The 17,638-nt window shown below is 35.4% G+C and overlaps 1 protein-coding gene across 4 annotated transcripts in view; it reads right to left on the bottom strand.

The window, feature by feature from the left end:
- The window catches only part of FGF14 (fibroblast growth factor 14), a 416,990-nt gene that overhangs the window by 80,378 nt on the left and 318,974 nt on the right, over positions 1-17,638 (bottom strand). For all 4 annotated transcript variants that reach the window (XM_009680094.2, XM_068927888.1, XM_009680096.2 and 1 more), the window contains one exon: positions 16,688-16,791. In XM_009680094.2, coding sequence (XP_009678389.1) covers positions 16,688-16,791 — 104 coding nt within the window. The remainder of the gene's footprint in view (positions 1-16,687; positions 16,792-17,638) is intronic.

Raw genomic sequence — 17,638 nt, 5'->3', positions numbered from 1 at the left:
AAAGTCTGGGTCCAACCTAAGAGCAGCATTTTACAGAACTGTGGCCTGGAATGCTTGACATACTGCGTTTCATTTAATAGTTACCACCCAAAACATGATTGTTGTATTTTTAAGCTATGGGCCTTTTAAATCATTACGGATCGTTCAGCTCTCGTGCTTAATCTGACATCTGAAATGTTTACTTCTGTTTAATGTTTAATGTTATTTTTCTTGTGTTATTTTCCCCTGTAGAAGTTAAATCCAGAAGAGAACAGAGTCATATTGAGCAAAACTTTTTCAAGAACTATTGGAACGTACTATGAGCATTAGCTGGGTTACTGGTATTCCTGCTTTCTCTTACTCTAGCACAACCAGGAGACTCTCACCGTGAGGACCAAAAACAAGCCAGATCAGCTTGTGAAAGCAAAGTTTTATCTGTGTAGTGATACAGAGGCTTTATATAAAACTCCCTAGGACAAATTACATCTCAGTTCAGGTATGCAGGTCACCCACTTACTTAACAGAACAAGCCTGAGGTAAGAAACAGTCACGAGAAACAGGAAAAAAGAGAAGCAAAAAAGTTCCTTTTAGAAAGCAACTTTGGACATGAGGTTTTAGCTCATGGCTAACAAACTATATGAAGGAGGGATAATTGTTTTCTCACTGTTCTGCCACTGTTTGTATTTTTGTTGAAATGATTAAGAGATAGGATTTAAGAGAATCTACTTGAGAGATATTACTCGAGAGAGCATATGGATGATCAATGTAATTTGGCTGTAATGGTTTAGTGCAAGACATTAGGATATTCAATACTACAATCCACATACAGCCTTGCTGCAAAAAGATTTCAAAGATTAAGTAAGTTCATTCTACCATAAAATCATCTGAATCTAGGGCACAGTTTTTCAGGTCACAAAAGACTTTGTGACTGCATTCATACCACTTCCTATGGCACTACTATTAATTCATTATGACTTCTGAATTCAAGAAAACAATGAGAGATTCAGATACCTGTCCTTTTCTACCTCAAAAATAGTCCGTGGAAAGAACCAGAGGCTATACGCAGACTAGCTTCTACTCTTACATGTTCACATATCTCAAATCATTGCTATGTGCTTAATACTTGTAATATAGTTCTGTTACCACAATCACTTTACTCTTCTAAATTGAATAGCTTCATAAACTAAAAAAAAAAAAAAACCAAAAAAAGGAAGATGAGGGTGCTTACTAGCATTCTATATTTTAGGTTTCTTGAGAGCCCCGGGTGGAAGATGTTAACAAAATAAGGAGTCAGTGCCACCATTTGAAATCTCAGATCATTATTATAGATATTTGTTGGCACTGCTTAGGCTCTGATTTCATAAACATTTCACCATGGAAGCAGCGGAGTTCAACCCTCAGTGAGACCAAACGGAAATATAGAACTATGGAGGTGCATGAGAATTCCTAGGTGTATTCTTTCACCAAAAAAAAAAAAGATTATCCTTTCACAAGCCTGTCCTAGAAAAACCTTTCTTCCTCTCACTCTCCTCAACACTAATGTTTACAATGCATATACCACAGAAGAATCCATTAGTGAAAATATCCACTTATATTTATGTTTTCCTGTTTTTGTGTATTCATACTGTAAAATAAATAAATAAATCTTTGTGTTATATATTTGCTCTTGTCCTTTAGTTGGAACTGGAGATTTACTTCGCAATAAAGGAACAATGTGTCACCTTAACAGGGGTCTTCCCAGCAGAGTTTGCTTTCCAGGTCATTCCAATCACAGAGCGATATCAATCTGACATTAACAGAAAGACACTACTAACAATCTTAAGCGTGAGACAGAGAAACCCCTGCTGTCTACCAGTGAAGAGAATTGAGCTGGAAACCTTTAGAAAAAGCAGCAGGCCATGAAATGCCAAATAAAATTCCTTTTTCCATCTAGAGATAAAGGAAAAGAGTACTGGACTCTAACAAATAGGACTTGACAAAAAAGAGAGAAAATAGAAGCGGACATTTTTCAATATTTGTTGCTTTGCTGAATGGAAGAACATGAAGAAAAAAAGGTTGTTACATCTTTGGTGAGAAAAAACAATACACATGCACAAACATTTTTAGCAAACTTCTGAAGCCAATGTCTTTAACCAAAAGACCACAAAATTTGGTTTGAAATTACCAAGAGATTGTAACAGTTAAAAGGGCAAAACAATGGTCCAATTTCCACGGTGTTTTTGTAAAATTATTGTTATATACACTTAAATGTAATACTTCCTGATTTGATTATCAACACTTTCCTTTTATTGACAGAAGCACACCAAAAATCACTGAATCTGCAAAATACAAAGATTCAGTTATTGTAAAATTGGAGAATAATCTGGATTATTTAGGACATGCTAACAGAGGATAAGTTCACTCTCATAACAGGAGATTTTTACTTTAATGTCTGTGTATCAATTGCACTTATGTATAGTTGACATGATTTTTATGCATGTGTATGGGGACTATACTAACACACTCCTTTACCTATATAAGAGGTACTATCATTATTAAATAAGTCTTTATTATTTTGTTATTTTCTTGTGATTATCTACAATTTTGACTATTAAAAAATTGATCTTCAATATGCAGGTTTTTCAATTATCATATGCGGTAAAACTCATTAGCTAGGTAATTCATCTCTCATACAATACCTCACAAGTGATTGTTACCTGGAATACAGTTCAAGATCCTGAACATACTGATGAGTAACTATTTCTGGAAAAAAAGTCTATTGTCTACCTGAATAATTTCAAAGTGTCTCTCTCTTTAAAAATATTTTTAATGTTTAGTTTACATATTAACTGGCTAAACTTTCAAGGAAAAAGTCATTTAAAATCAAAATTTCATTTTCAGAAACTAACACTTTTTTTTCTGCCCTGGAAAATTCTTAACCAAACAATACAACTTTCTGGTATGTACTCTACTACTGATTTTGCAACACCCTATTTAAATTCCATGAATTTAGACAACAGATAATATTTATTAGGATAGATAATGTCTTTCATTTTTACCCTATATTGAGTCCAACTGGATGTTAAAAACTGCTTTTTGCTGATTCATGTGAAGTTTGCACACAATCAGCTATTCCCTGCTCCCATTAACATTCAGAAAATGGTGTTGTGAATAGCCACAGTTTCACAACTTTTATTCAGCATTCTCTAACTCAATAACATCATAAGTTAACGGTTACATTTATGGACATCTTTAGTGACCTTCTAATTAAACAACACATCAATATTTTCTTCAGATTTACATGATAAATACTTTGGTTACACAAATATGTCCAAGAAAGTTCTGCTATTGTAGGTTCAGACAAAAATAGTTCTACTGAAGTCATGAGGATGACAAAGTTATAGCATATTTACTTCTAAGACTGGGACACCAGGACTCCATGCTATGTTTCTGAGTTTGGCATATCTACAAAATAATGAAAATGAACATGCTTATTCATAGATAACAGAATCTGTGATCTGTCAGAATAAAAGGACACTTTGTAGGGACTTTGCATCTAGTCTGCATCTGACATGCCCAGTGCCCCCAGATTTCCTACCAGTGCAATTCTAATGAATGTTTCTAGTGAACATATTCTCACTTTGAGCAGTTTCAGACACAATTTACTAGTGAGACTGTTTTCATATGATTGGCAGAGTAAGCAGTGAACCTATTCTGACCCTGCCTGTCAATCTTCTATTCCTAATCCTTTCTTTTGTCTCCTTCTTTCTCAATGCCCTACTTACATATCCAAGGCCATGAACAGGACACAGTGTGCTAGACAACCTCACTATTCCTCAGGTATCATGTACAGACCAGTTATCTCCATACAAAAATCTTTCAAAACCAAGGATCAACTGATCCATCTTCTACTCTATTCCTATAACATCAGGAAAAGCGCCTTTCAAAATTCTGAGCAGGACAGCAGAGGCTAGGATGCTATCGGTCATCAAAGATACAGTGAAGTATCTGCAAGTATTTAGGGGCAAATCGATTTCATCTACTATTGTGTTTTCAAAGGCTATCCCGCAGTCACCCTCCATGCTCAAATGAATGCTAAACGAGTGACACAATTGCCTCAGTTGATGCTTCTGAAGTTGTCACTTCAGATGCCTGAAAGGCTGATTCCTTCATCTCCTTTGCTGCTGGTGCCAACAGATACTTGAAAATGAAGCGACAAGGGCACACTCCTGATCTTCAAATGTCAAGAAGAAAATAGTCAGTTCAGTCCCTCTCACAAACAACATAACTGTTGAAAAAGAATATTAAATGTTGCCTCCTGATATCTTACCCTAAACCTTGAAAGGAGTTCTCCAGAAGACATAAGACGAAAAAAAAAAGCATATGATATGCAAAAGTTGAAGCAAATCTACTTTATACTAACAGCATTTGGATATTAGCTTAAACAGAGTGATTCTCCCTCCTCCACTTTGTTCAAGAGGAAGCTGAATAAGAATGATGCTCACACTTATCTAAATCCCTCTGGTACCTAATGAGTCCAACCAATGTCCCACTGGAACTAATGGAAAAATTCCTACAAAATCTGACAAATTATTTTATGTCATTATAAAAAGAAAGGTAAGTCTTATGAAGGTATGAAATTACAACTGCCACTGAGTTCTAAGGCAATATATTTTTCAGTTCATATCTTCCTAAGAACAACAATTTATGGAGACTGTACTTCCCGATCTTTTTAAATTAATTACATTTTACTTCTTTGTCCAGCCAGTCTATCTTCACATTATTTCAGTGACATGTCCCTTGCTCTTCTCTTGGTATTATATGTTGTGTAGAGAACATCCAAACAGATTTTAAAAGAATAAAATATCAAAGAATATTGTGTAGTGTGCTTAATCATAAACAGTTCTACTTTTTAATTAAAATTCATTGAAACTAAAAACCTCGTATGTGAAAATAAAGCCATGCTCAAATATTAATGTACAACTGTAATAGGAGAAATAGTATCAATGCTTAGCAACTGAATCCAACAAAACTTTACTCTTCTATCTTTTCTTAATATCTTCAAAACTACTTTTAGGATTAGATCTTTTCATATTTTTATTCTCTTTACTGGTGATCTGGAGTGTGTTGGGTTTTGGCCCGTAGCCTGAAAGGCAATGTGATGGGGCATAACTACTTAGGGGACATCAGTCACAACACTGAAGTCAGATGCTGGCCAAAAGGGACATGAAAAAGAGAACATATTACGCTTTTGAAATGTTGGCTATATTTTGTTTTGTGCCTGTGATATAAAGCCTTTTTCCTATCTTTTTAAAATTCACCAGCTGTTAGGCAATTCTGCAGTAAATAAACAATTCCATGGTGAATTAGGCAATCACATCCCTTTTGTGGAAAACTCTAGGTTGTTAGCCAGATACATCTGCAGAGCTGCATAATATTGATGTTTCATTTTCACGTTGAAACACTTTGTTTTCAGCTTTGCAGCCTCAACTACTCTAAAGATTAAGTAAGATAATGTAAATATCTGTCAATACTAAAGAAGTTCTACCATCCTATTAGTAAGTCAAACCTATCCACAACATGACATACTATTGGAAAAAGGAAACCAAAGGGGCACACAGGGAATTAAGTCTTCACCTTTGTGTTTCGCTTAGTGAAAGTACAGCATGTCCTGCAGACCCTGCAGACCTGCACATTATGTCTAGAGGTTTTTGTTTTGACAGGTAGTGGTATCATATCACTTTTCATTACAAAATGTATGGTGACAAATAGATCATGAGAACAGAATTTAGAGCACAGTTATTACTGAATTCAAACATGATGGGGTGAATCATCTGCTCACCCCTACTCCCAATCTTTAGCTCAGGATTCAGGTTTGAGTGCTTATTTTCTACAGGCTTATGACCCCTTTCAAGATGCCCTCAGGGAGAGACATTTTTTCCCCAAGGCTGTATTTGTGTTCCGCTAAAAAACAAGAATCCTTGTCAAGTCAACAGAAATCAGTCAAGAGAGCTTCTGGTCTGACAGCAAATAGAATATTTTGAATAAATATTGCACAAAAACACCCCTCACCAGTTTAACCCTTGCATGAAGGACTTTTAAAAGTGCTCCATTATGCCAGCTCTGCTACCATTGAAGTCAGCAATTATAATTAGCAACCCTTGGTACTTCTGAAAAGTGTCTTAGAGCATTGCAATATCCAGACAATACTCCACAAATTTCAAATTGGAACTTTTATTTGATTTAAGATGCATGTAATTGCACTCAGGTGTGGGCTCCAAAGGCCCCCACCACTCCTAGCTGCTGTGCTAACACTACAACGCAGCCAGTGCTCTGTCAGATAACATGACAGATGTACTACATACACTGCTCCCAGGGGTCTGTATCTGCCTGGTTCTACATAAAGCTGCCTCTTTGGAGGCTGAACAGTTTTCCAAACGACGGAAATATGAGGGAGCTCGAAAGAGTCAGGCTTGACAACGCAAAATGTCAAGAACAGGTTGCAAAGTCTATGATACTTGCCTACAGAAGAACACATGATCATGTGCTATATATGGAATTACCCTAGGAGTCACTGGTAGGGAAAGCTGCCAGCAGAGAGAGTGGAGAATTGAAGGAAGAAGTATTTGAAATGTGAAACCAAGAGGGAGATGAAGACTGCATGTCTGCTATAACTAAACACAAGAAGATGCTTGCTTTCATAGGATGTTTTGGATAAATGGATACATAAAAATCACTCCTAACACAAATAATTACATTATAAGTGAACGGTAATTAGAAATAGTTAACCATATATTTAGCTAAAGGAAAAAAAAGGTCTTGAGTTACCCCTTCAGAGAGCTTCACTCACACAAGAGTGGAAATCCTTCAGAGACAATCCCAGTTGTTCATATGGATATATTCACCCATAGTTTATTGCAGTTTCACATAGGCACATTCTTTCAAGTGCCTGACCACAGAAAATCCAAGAGAGGAAAGCTTGTGCAAGTGGTCCCCTTCCCCTCAACACATACATGCAAGACAGGGGCTATAAACACCCTCAAACAGCTCTCAAATTAATAGGCTCTGCCCACAAGCAAGGGGGCTGGGGTAAGGGGTCATTAGTCAAATCTTGTAGAACTGGCATCTCTATGGGCCTCTCCAGACTGCCAAGTTCCCACGCAGAACCCAGTCCACCGTTAAGGCTGCCCTTTCCAGAAGAATATAACTTTTATATAATAAAAATTTATTGCTATCTTATTTTTCACTAAACTTAGCCTTAGACTTACCTATTAAAATGACAAAATGGATACGCTGTAATAAGAAAATAGATGTGTATAATGACAAGGTAAAACAAGACAAAATAAATATTGAATAATACCAAACCTGCTTTGTTCCATAAGTATAATGGATATTATACATAAGTAAGTCATTAACAGATATAAAACTAACATAGAAAACATCTATGGCTATCACATTGCAGGCTGCTGGGGCTTTTTTCAATATTTGCTATTGATAGAAATGTATCTTTTATACAAAGCACTATTGTGTAGGGCTGCAAAGTACATTAGCAAGTTAAATAGACCGTACTCATTTTGCTGCTCAGTCTTAAGGATTATGTATTATACAGCATTGTGTTGCAAAGGTACAATGATACATTAACAATCACATACTTGAATCCACAACATCTATCATGAGACATGAAGGATGCCTTACCAATCTCTCTGAAGTTAAAGAATGCTTGCCTATCTCTAGTCTCTCTATATGCATTGTTTTATACATGTATCAAACACAGTGTTACTTTCTTTAATTTAGCTAAATGAAACATCTCCCTCTTTTATGTTACTATTATTATAGGATATAAGTTGAATATTCTAATCCAAGTAGCTTAAAGTTTCAGAGAAATTACTAACGATTAATAATTAAAATTAACAACATTTCTATTTGACTATTTCATTTCTGCAAGGCAATAACAAACTTTTCTTGGGTAATGAAAAAAAAAAAAACCTTTGCCTTGCCATTCTTCAGCCCATAAGAAAACTTCTTTATAAAACAGACTTTATACTTAAAAACTCAAAGTTCACTTCTATTGATCTAAACAGATATCTGATACCAGTCATATATCTTTTGGAAATAGCTCTGAATAACAGAAGCTGCATTAACCATGCAGTTAAAGCAGTGATGGATAGGCAGCACCCCATGCTATCGTTCTGCTCCACACAGTACTTGTGTTATTTTGTTTCTTATCTAGAAATCTTGAAGATGCACAGAATACTCTTCATAATATCATATTAATCAAATGTATTATGGAAGAGATTTAAACTTACCATAAACGCCATCTACAACTGTCTTCAATATTTTGAATATTAATTCAATTGAAACAATTCAACCAGTAATGCAAAGTAGTACATTTTGATGAGAGATATGTTTCTCATAAGTAACTCAAATTACTTTAAGAAGTTTGAAATCTTTGGTAGCTACTTTTAATCTTACTCATCTATTGCATCAAAGTATGAAATAGTAATGAATGGAAAGTTAGAAATTTTGAACATCATCTTTTTGATAGGCTTGTGCAGTGACAGTTATCATGGAAGTAAAAGAGCAAAAGAGAAAAAGGGTACTGGAAGAATATATAATACACAGTGAGACAGCATTCTACATTAGGATTATAGACATCTCTGGATCCCTAGGAATAACTAGGTGGAGAACAAAGAAATATCCAGAAAAGTGTAGTTGCATTTATGCAACAAAACAAACATTGGCCAAAAATACAGGGAGATTACGATGAAGGACAGAAATGCTAGAAGCATAAATTTGACAGAGTAGATGAAGCTTGCTGTGGATCAAGTCTGTGCCCAGCCTTTGGCCGTGACCATTGCAAGGTTCAGAAGTCAACCTCTCACAATGCATCTACAGTAAGCAATGCCATATATTGAGGAAAGCATTCCTCTTGATCCCTGTGGCAATCATCTTACTCCCTGAAGCGTGAGATTAGATTACCCTCATTTTAGCGTACCTACCTACAGATACTGTTCCTTGTCATGCAACTATTAGTTAAAAATATCCAGCTACAGCTGCTGACTCTGATCTTCTATGCTTTGACAAGAAGTCTGGAAGAGCAGCTGTTTTACCCTCAATAAATTTATACGGATTTTTGTAATATTAGAGAAAGAGAATACATATATCAAAAGACTGAGAGATTTTCGCATGTGCTTATAGGAGGAAAACACTGGAAAAGAAAATTAAGATTTTAAGCTAATATGAAAAATAACATAGCTTTTCTTACAGATACAAAATTATGACTAAATCTTGCTAAGGATCCGGTGGACCTAAATGAACCAAACAGGACATACATATGTGGCTTAAATGGCCAGAAACATCATGGCAAGTTTTGAGTCAAATTCTGTTATTACTCCCAGTATAGCCATAAACGGTAGCAGGGTGAAACAGCAGCCACAGATGAAGAAGCCACCAAGATATAGTGTTCTTTATAGTATTGAATATGCAACAAAGATAATTAAAGTAGTGCTTTTTCTTTCATTAGCACTGTTTGTGAACTTTAGTTCAAATAGCAACCACTTCTGTATGCTGGAGACTCAGAGGTAGGAGCCAGCACGAACATCAAGGACTCTTGAACAATGGTACATCGCAAGGTTTCCTACAGTTCTGTTCTGCTCAACTGCGTTACTTCTCTGCTTTCTTAAATCTGTGCTTATCACAATCTCTTCATCTCAGCTTCACTTCAATTCACCTCTTTCCTTTTCACTTCTCTCTTGCCCTCTCTTATCAAAATGCCATGCTTCTGTGTATGCTTCACTTTTCCCTTCTCCTGCATCTTAGACCACTGGTTTAAATACATTCCATCCTAAAATGTAGTGAAAACCTAATCCATTTGAAAAAGTGACACATTGTTCACTTAATATGCATTTTATACCCCTTTTCCACTATATACAGTAGCAGGGACTATTTTGTACAAAACAACAGGACTGTGTTCTCAGTTGTTCCTGAAGTGCTACCTTAGTATAAACAAATAGATTAGCAGTTTTCTGTATCTATTTTTAGCAGGCAACTTGAGAGACAAATTATCCACCTCCCAACACAGATATAAATAAGCATAAACCATGCAAATGTTTTCCTCCTCCCTGTCACCGTATTTCAATAACTTCTGAAACATATACTTTTTTACCTCTTGAGCAACACAACCCAGCTTTTACAGGAAAGCAGCCTGGAAAGGTGCTATTTACTCTCCTCTCAAACAAATTTTTGTTTTATTGTATAAGGCAAGTATAGATTACCTTCCAATTGATACTTAAGATAACATGCAAAGAAGACACTCATACATAATAAAGCACTCCAGTGATGAGGCCTTAAAATTAGCCAATGGATCTTGTGTAAAATCTGTATTTTTAAACCCTTAAAAATACTTCTGTTAACATAACTATTTTTCAAAAGTCTTTGTCACAAGCTGTAATTTTCAAATAATTCACCCATTCAGCCATTTTCCCCTCCCCAAAACACGTCAAAGCAGCTCCAAGACACAGATAATGAAAAGTGCCCAAAGGTCCTGTCCCTTGCAATGGGAGATAATAGCGTGGGAGCAGGTTAAGACCCTAAAGTTTAAGGCTGATGTAAGAAATAAAATCTTGTGTTTCTTATTAGTCATTAGTTTCTTATCAGTATTATTAGAGAAGCCACTCCATTTTCATGTATTTATATTCACAAAACCACAGATACCTCAAGAGCAGTAAGATTTACTGTACTCTATTTTTCAGGATTTTTGTGACTACTAAGACAAAAAGCTACGTCTTTAAAATAGTGGAGTAAGCTCATATTTGTCCACATCTCTCAACAGACATATATTTTTATTTCTGAAATACTTTGCATGATGGGGTACAATCTCTGCTCAAACCTGTTGACCGCTGTGACAGTGACAACACAAAAACAACAGAAAAATGCTGCCTTGACGTCACATTAATCTTTTTTGAATTATTCTTGTAAAATAAAAAGCATGAATTTTAAAATAACAAATTTCTTCTTTGATTTTGCCTAGTTCAAATTTCTTTCTTTTCTTTGTATTATAATTAGTTTGCACCTTTGAACCTTCTAAGGATTGTAGGTGCTAAGCATTATTATTCCAAAGCACAAACTGAGGCTTTATGGGAGCTACAGAAACTTCTTCCTCATTTGACTTTAATTTAGATATTAGAATTACTAATTACTTTAGTTCTCATTCTTTTACAAGCTGTATCGTCTATAATCTTATATGCTTCCTTGGGACTGCAATTTCTTCTTCGACAGATCAATTATGTGGGCTTAAGGAAAGAATGGAAATATTAGCACTGTAAAGCTGCTGAAATGTCAGGAGAAACCCTCCATGCTGAAGTTGTTTTATTTTCAGCTGACAATTGCCAGGGTGATATTACAAATGCACTATCCAGTTACACATATTGACATTTTCTCTCATTCATGAGGGCTCTGACGTAGACTGTGATCCTACTACCACTGAAATACTACCTCACCAACACCCATTTAACTTCAAATATGTAGCATGACAGATCAAACTCAAACTTCAACCTTACGAAAAGATTGTTCTGTAAATCAAATATTGCATAGTCTCTACTTTTAAAGAACGTATAGTTTCTAAAATCTCCCAGAACTTAGGCAATGTCTCTCTATTACTCTATACACTCTTCTGCTAATAGTCTAATTGGCCCCATATCTAGAACAGAAACCTTGGACTGACAATTTGCCTGCAGCTGCAGTTCAGAACTCCAGCCTGACATCAAATTAGGAGAGCTGACCATAAAGTTTAGACTTTGGCGAGGTAGATCCAACCGTATTTTAAAACATTTTTGTAGTTTATCAACCTTACTAAGAAACCATACAGCGAATTACAGAGACTGTAATATTCACTGCTGCCATTATCACAGAAGTACTCTTCCATTTCCAGCTTCATCCACATATCTGGTCTTAATGGAAACTGGCAGAAGAAATGGGTAAAAAGGGAACAGAAGCAAGTATAAGCAGGTAGAGATGCTTCAGCATAAGGAATTTTTGCCTCTCTACATTTTATTTTTTCTCCTACTCTGGTAGCCAACAAATAGTGATAACAGTCAGCTGAACTGCTCTTAGAATGAATAACCACTAACTTTTTCAGAACCCTCCCAGATGCATCAGGTGTTTCATCAGAGGTAATCATGTGGTATCATCCAAAAAGCCTCTCATATCTTTGTCTTAGGAAAACAGGAATCATAAAATCCACAAACATAAAGTATACCTTATCTTGGAATTTATCCTGTTATCATATGAGAAAATCCAAGAAGCAAAGCAAGCAGCTGTAGCCCTGAAATTTGAACAAATTTGAACAAAGAAAAAAATCACCTTCTTGCTCTTTTGCAACTTTGTCCAGGGTTCTGTTTGCACTGCAAAATCCAATAGCTCATCTCCTGGACAGAACTAATAGAGTGATTTGACCAGAATTAGCATCAAGTATGCTACAGTTTCTATCATACACTGCACTGCTATCTTCCTTCTGCAGGCCATATCTCCTCTTGATAAACAATCCCAGCAGATGCGCTCCTTTTTTCAGGGTATAGAGCCAGTTCCACTCCTTTTTATCTTGGTAGGATCAACCCCTGAAATTAAACCTTATCTTGTCCACCTTTTCCAAAGGTAAGATGGAAATGAGGCATATTTTTGGACTTCAGCATATTTTATTACTAAGTCAAAAATCTGGCTAGTATCTGAAATGCTTCTTTATGGAAAAATCAATTTTTTCCTACCCAAACTAGCTTTCACAGTCATGAAGTCAGTTATAAATACTGACTTATTCACACTTGATTAATCCATCTAAAATAAATCTCTACTTTTTAAAGTTGTATAAATATAATTCTCATTGGTCACTAACATACACCTACAATTGGGAAGCTGTCACTAAATAAATATGTCCTAACTATAACAAGATATATTAGGATGTACACACACACATACACACATATATATATTTGCATATATATAATATATACACACACACACATACGTACAGAGAAATAAAGTTGGATGCAATAAACTAAAACTACAAAAAAGGTGAGCTTCATGGTTAGTATGTCTTTAAGTGATCTAATCCTTGAAAGTGCAAGGAAGAAAGAAAAGAACATGAATAAGCTCTCTCTCATCCTCATCTTTTATATCATATAAAACAATGAATCACGGAATTACAGTAATGACTTTGAATCCATTGAAGAATAAGGTTATAATTTTAGAAAAGTATTTTCCCTCGAGAATTCTGCAAAGCCCCATCATGTGCCAAAGATTTTCCTTCTTCTTTATTTGACAAGACTTCAATGGTATGTTATTGGGACACTGATTTGGATCAATTCTCAAAGGACAGAATACAAATCTGCACTGCTAGAGCAGGTAAAATAAGTATGAAAAGCTCCTTTCTGTACAATTTTCTGTTCTTCTGTTTCTGCTCTAAGGAAGAAATACTGCCATAATGTTCTTCTGTGATACTTCTGCATTTTTGTTATCAGTTCTAATTCTGTAAATTAGTTGAAAAAAATCTTACATGAATACGGCAGAATAAAAATAAAAAAGGCTCAAAACTGACACAAACAAGTGTAAACAAGTTTTTAAAAAAACAAAGCAAGATGACAATGCGTATCTGCATGTGACAGTCTACATGCAAAACTGATCACTGTACCTTCATGTTCCTCTGACTGAATATTTCATATCAGAGAAAGGAAGATCTAACATAACTCCTTTCCTATCAGTTTGTTTGCTTAATTAGCCAGCATTATGTGAAGCTCATCAACTACAAAAATAATTGAAACGGGGCCTTTGATCTCACTCTGAAGAGAGGCATCAACATGTAGGATATTCTCACAAGCTACAGGTTTTATACACCTGAACAGATAAAGGTACACGGAGACATTCTGTGGAGAAGGACTACACAGGACTTTTTCAACTTAGAAAACATAAATACCCACTTACTCTATAGTTCATGCTTTCATTTTGGGAAATATTTGTAATATATTGATAAAATATCTAAATATATGCAAATTTTAATTATCACATTCCCATTATTTTCACTGATGACAGATGGCATACCAAAGCTTTTACAAGAAACATTTTTCTCTTAGCCCTCCTAAACAGCTAAGGGAAAAACATATATAACATATAGTAAACAACTTCTGTATCTCCAGCAATGGATACACAATACTGCCAAAGAATCAAAGAATCCACCAGTAATAGAGAGTAAGACAGTAACAGGACAGAAATAGATTGGTTAAAAGTGATTTTCTACAAAGGACTGTACTTAGGATCTTCCGAGTGCAGTATTTCTTCATCTTGATCCCCAGGGAGAAGACATATTTCTCTCTGATGCTTTGTCTTCTAATTTTCAAATGCGTTAGGCTCTAAGCTGAAAACAGGCAATTACTAAGATGAAGATATACTGCTAATGTTTTCAGTATATTAATACGAAATAACTAAAACTAAATTACAGCGCTGATATTTTGTAATACTACCTTTAAATTTGCATTAGATTACCAAATCTTCTAAACCTGACAAAAGTTTAAGCTTAAAATCATTTTGTGGATACACTAAACCTACAGGCTTCCAATCAGTTTTCTAATGTGTCATTTATCTTTGTCACCTACTGGGCCACTCATTTTTTATCCTCTGCCTGAGGAGGAGTAAGCAGTACCTTCCAAAAACATTTGTTTCCTTACCTCACACGAGGTAGAGTGACAGACTGAGACACTCTCCCCAAGGAATCTTTAAGTGAAACATATTAAAAATGTAACAACATCCACAGAATAAAAATTCAGAAGCAACCAATAAACTGCCAATAACTAAGTAGCTTAACCTAGGAGTATGTAAGTCATCAAGTCCAAAAATCTTGACGGTAACGGCAATAAAGAATACGCAGTCCTGCAAAACATTAAACATGCATATTACATTTTCCTTTTACATAATATTTGATTTATGTCCATGAGACTGATCATAACCATAAGTAATCTGTGTTGCCAAAGAACAAGCCAAAGTAATTTAGATTCCCACTGGTGTCATGGAAATACCTTGGTAGATCTGAGAATGTTTTAAGGGTTAGACCCACACCTATTCAGAGGTTGGATACAGCCACCTTTTCTTATCTTGCCTTGTACTTCCTCTCCTTCCCCTTCCCCAGATGACACCATTAATTTCAGGTGTATCATTTCCAGAACAGTACATAAACACAGCGAATGCCAAAATTTACTCAATACAGGTTCTCTCGCTGAGCAGAACTACCAACCAGGAATTTTTTGGAAATTGGCACATTCCAGGGGTGGAATCCTTATATCCTTATAGTTCTTTAGGAAGGAAGGAGAACTCACTTCAGAATCAGCGCTGGGCAAGAACACACTCTGACTGTACCAACACACACAAAGGTTGTGTGCGTGCCATCACACTGATGCGAGTTCCACACACGAAACGCTGGGGAACTGGGAAGTCAGCAGCGCATTAACACTAACTGCTCTAGTTTTCTTCACGGACAGGAAATGTTGCATGACCTGTCATGTTTTCCTGTGACAGAGTTGTTATTTGAACAGAAGAATATAAATGTTTTAGATCATTCTGCTGGCAGTTCCAACAGTATTTATGAGGGGGAATTTTTGTTCTGTCTTGACATTGATGTTCAAGATTAGTTCCATTTTTTCTTCCCAATTAACTTTTTCAAGACAATAATGTATTTGAAACAAACATAATATTTTCCCTCAGGGCATCAGAAGCTTAGCCTGCCCAATTTCCTTTCAATGGATATTGAAAACAAAGCCCCGTATTGCAACTCAGTGGGGAATTAAGTATTATGTGGCATAAGAAATGCCAAATGTGCTATGAAAAATAAATTCAACATTGAGAGCAATAAAAATGCTGTAACCAAAAATCTTTTAAACCACTTTGTTAATGATTGATAGAACTGCCTGTTAGTATTTAAAATCTATTTGTGTTTTAAAGGAAATTAAGACACAAAACTGAGGATTTTTCTTCTCACAATAACACATTGACTGATTAGCATTAAATCATTTGGAATATCCTAGACAATGTGAGGACTTTCCAATCACTTTATACAGCAGTACTGTTTATAACTCCAAAGAATTTAACTTTGATCATTTTAAAAAGATACAGTCCTTCTCAGAACTCTTATTTTTCTGGTATCTTAAATACAAAAATCAATAGTGATCAGCATTACAAGATTATGATAAACTGTGAGATTATAAATGACTTTTTAGATTTACTTTACCTGTAAGTCTTATCAATAAAATTAATTGTTGTGGCAGTTTTTGGATTCTGATCAACAAATTAGTAAGATTTATGCATAATTTATAATTGCAGGTCTTTATTTACAAATTCTAGAGAACTGGAGAATTGAACGGAAAATTATAATTTTTGTGGAGTATTGCACACTAACAGTAATTCCTACCGGAAGAAGAATTCTAGAGAATGTTTTTTTAGGACTGCTAACAGATAGGTTGTCATACATGGTGCTTAGTGATTTCTAGTATAGCCCATTTACAGATATGTAGCATACGTGGTCACAGGTGCATATGTGTATGTTTTATATGCATATACACATTATATATATATACATAGGCGTACACAAAAAATAACACATAATAAGACTTCTTACAAGTGAATGCGCCTCTCATTCTAGGGTAGATTTCAACTTCAGTTGCATCTCTTACATAGAGCTCAGAATGGTACTTACTGATGTGTAGAGGAAGCCTTCTCCATTTAGAGCTATATACAACCCAGTTTTTACACCCTGGATAGCAACAACTCGAAGTCCCACTGGTATAAGGTTGAATAATGCTGTGAAGAGAAAACGTGACCAGATATGAGCATACCACGGTTACTAAAATGCTCTAATCAACAATATTAATAGAAAAGGATGGCAGCTACCGCCTTTATATTTTGTTCGGATATTAAAATTAATCTCATTGAGAAAGTCTTGCTACTGGTTAAGTTAGTACTTCAAATTTAAGCACGTGTGTCTATCTAGCAATCATTCCTGCAACATTTCAGTACTTGGCACAACTGCTAACTAACAACCACAAAGCGCAACACACTGAGCTGCAATCATTTATGTAGCACTATGTACACAAGTATCTCAAGCAAATGGAAAAGAGCCAGAGTCCAACATTTGCTTTACCAGTGTTTACTGGTGATAAGGGTAACACTTCTGAGATACTCTGATATCTTTCCGATTTAGGTAAATAGCTTTTTATTTTCTTAAGCATCAGTGTGTTATTGGATTAATAGGCACTCTTATTAAGACTACTTTCAAGGGGTCTTTGATTTTGAAATTGAAAAGATGTATTTGCCTTTACAAATTAGATCTTTGATAAAAGCAGTAGTACATAGGCCTCAGGTAATTGCAGATGCTTAAGTTTGCATTCAGGAAATCACTAAAACATGTGCTTGTCCCTAAATGTGCATAAATCCTCAAAAAAAGCTGAATTTAGAACATGTTCTAAGACTGACATTCTGAAAAAGTGCTTTTTTTTTAAAAAAAAAAAAAGCTAATCACAGATACACTAGCAATGGTATCCACCTTTTTAACAACAAAAACACAGCTTTGATTAATGTCTGAAAAAGCCCAGAGAGAAGAGGGGGACTTTGCCAGTTTCATAACAGAACAACAAAAGAAAAAGTGATG

The sequence above is a fragment of the Struthio camelus genome, chromosome 1 (genome assembly GCF_040807025.1).
Source record: "Struthio camelus isolate bStrCam1 chromosome 1, bStrCam1.hap1, whole genome shotgun sequence".
NCBI classification, from domain to species: domain Eukaryota; kingdom Metazoa; phylum Chordata; class Aves; order Struthioniformes; family Struthionidae; genus Struthio; species Struthio camelus.
This window is presented reverse-complemented; position numbering and strand designations above follow the sequence as displayed.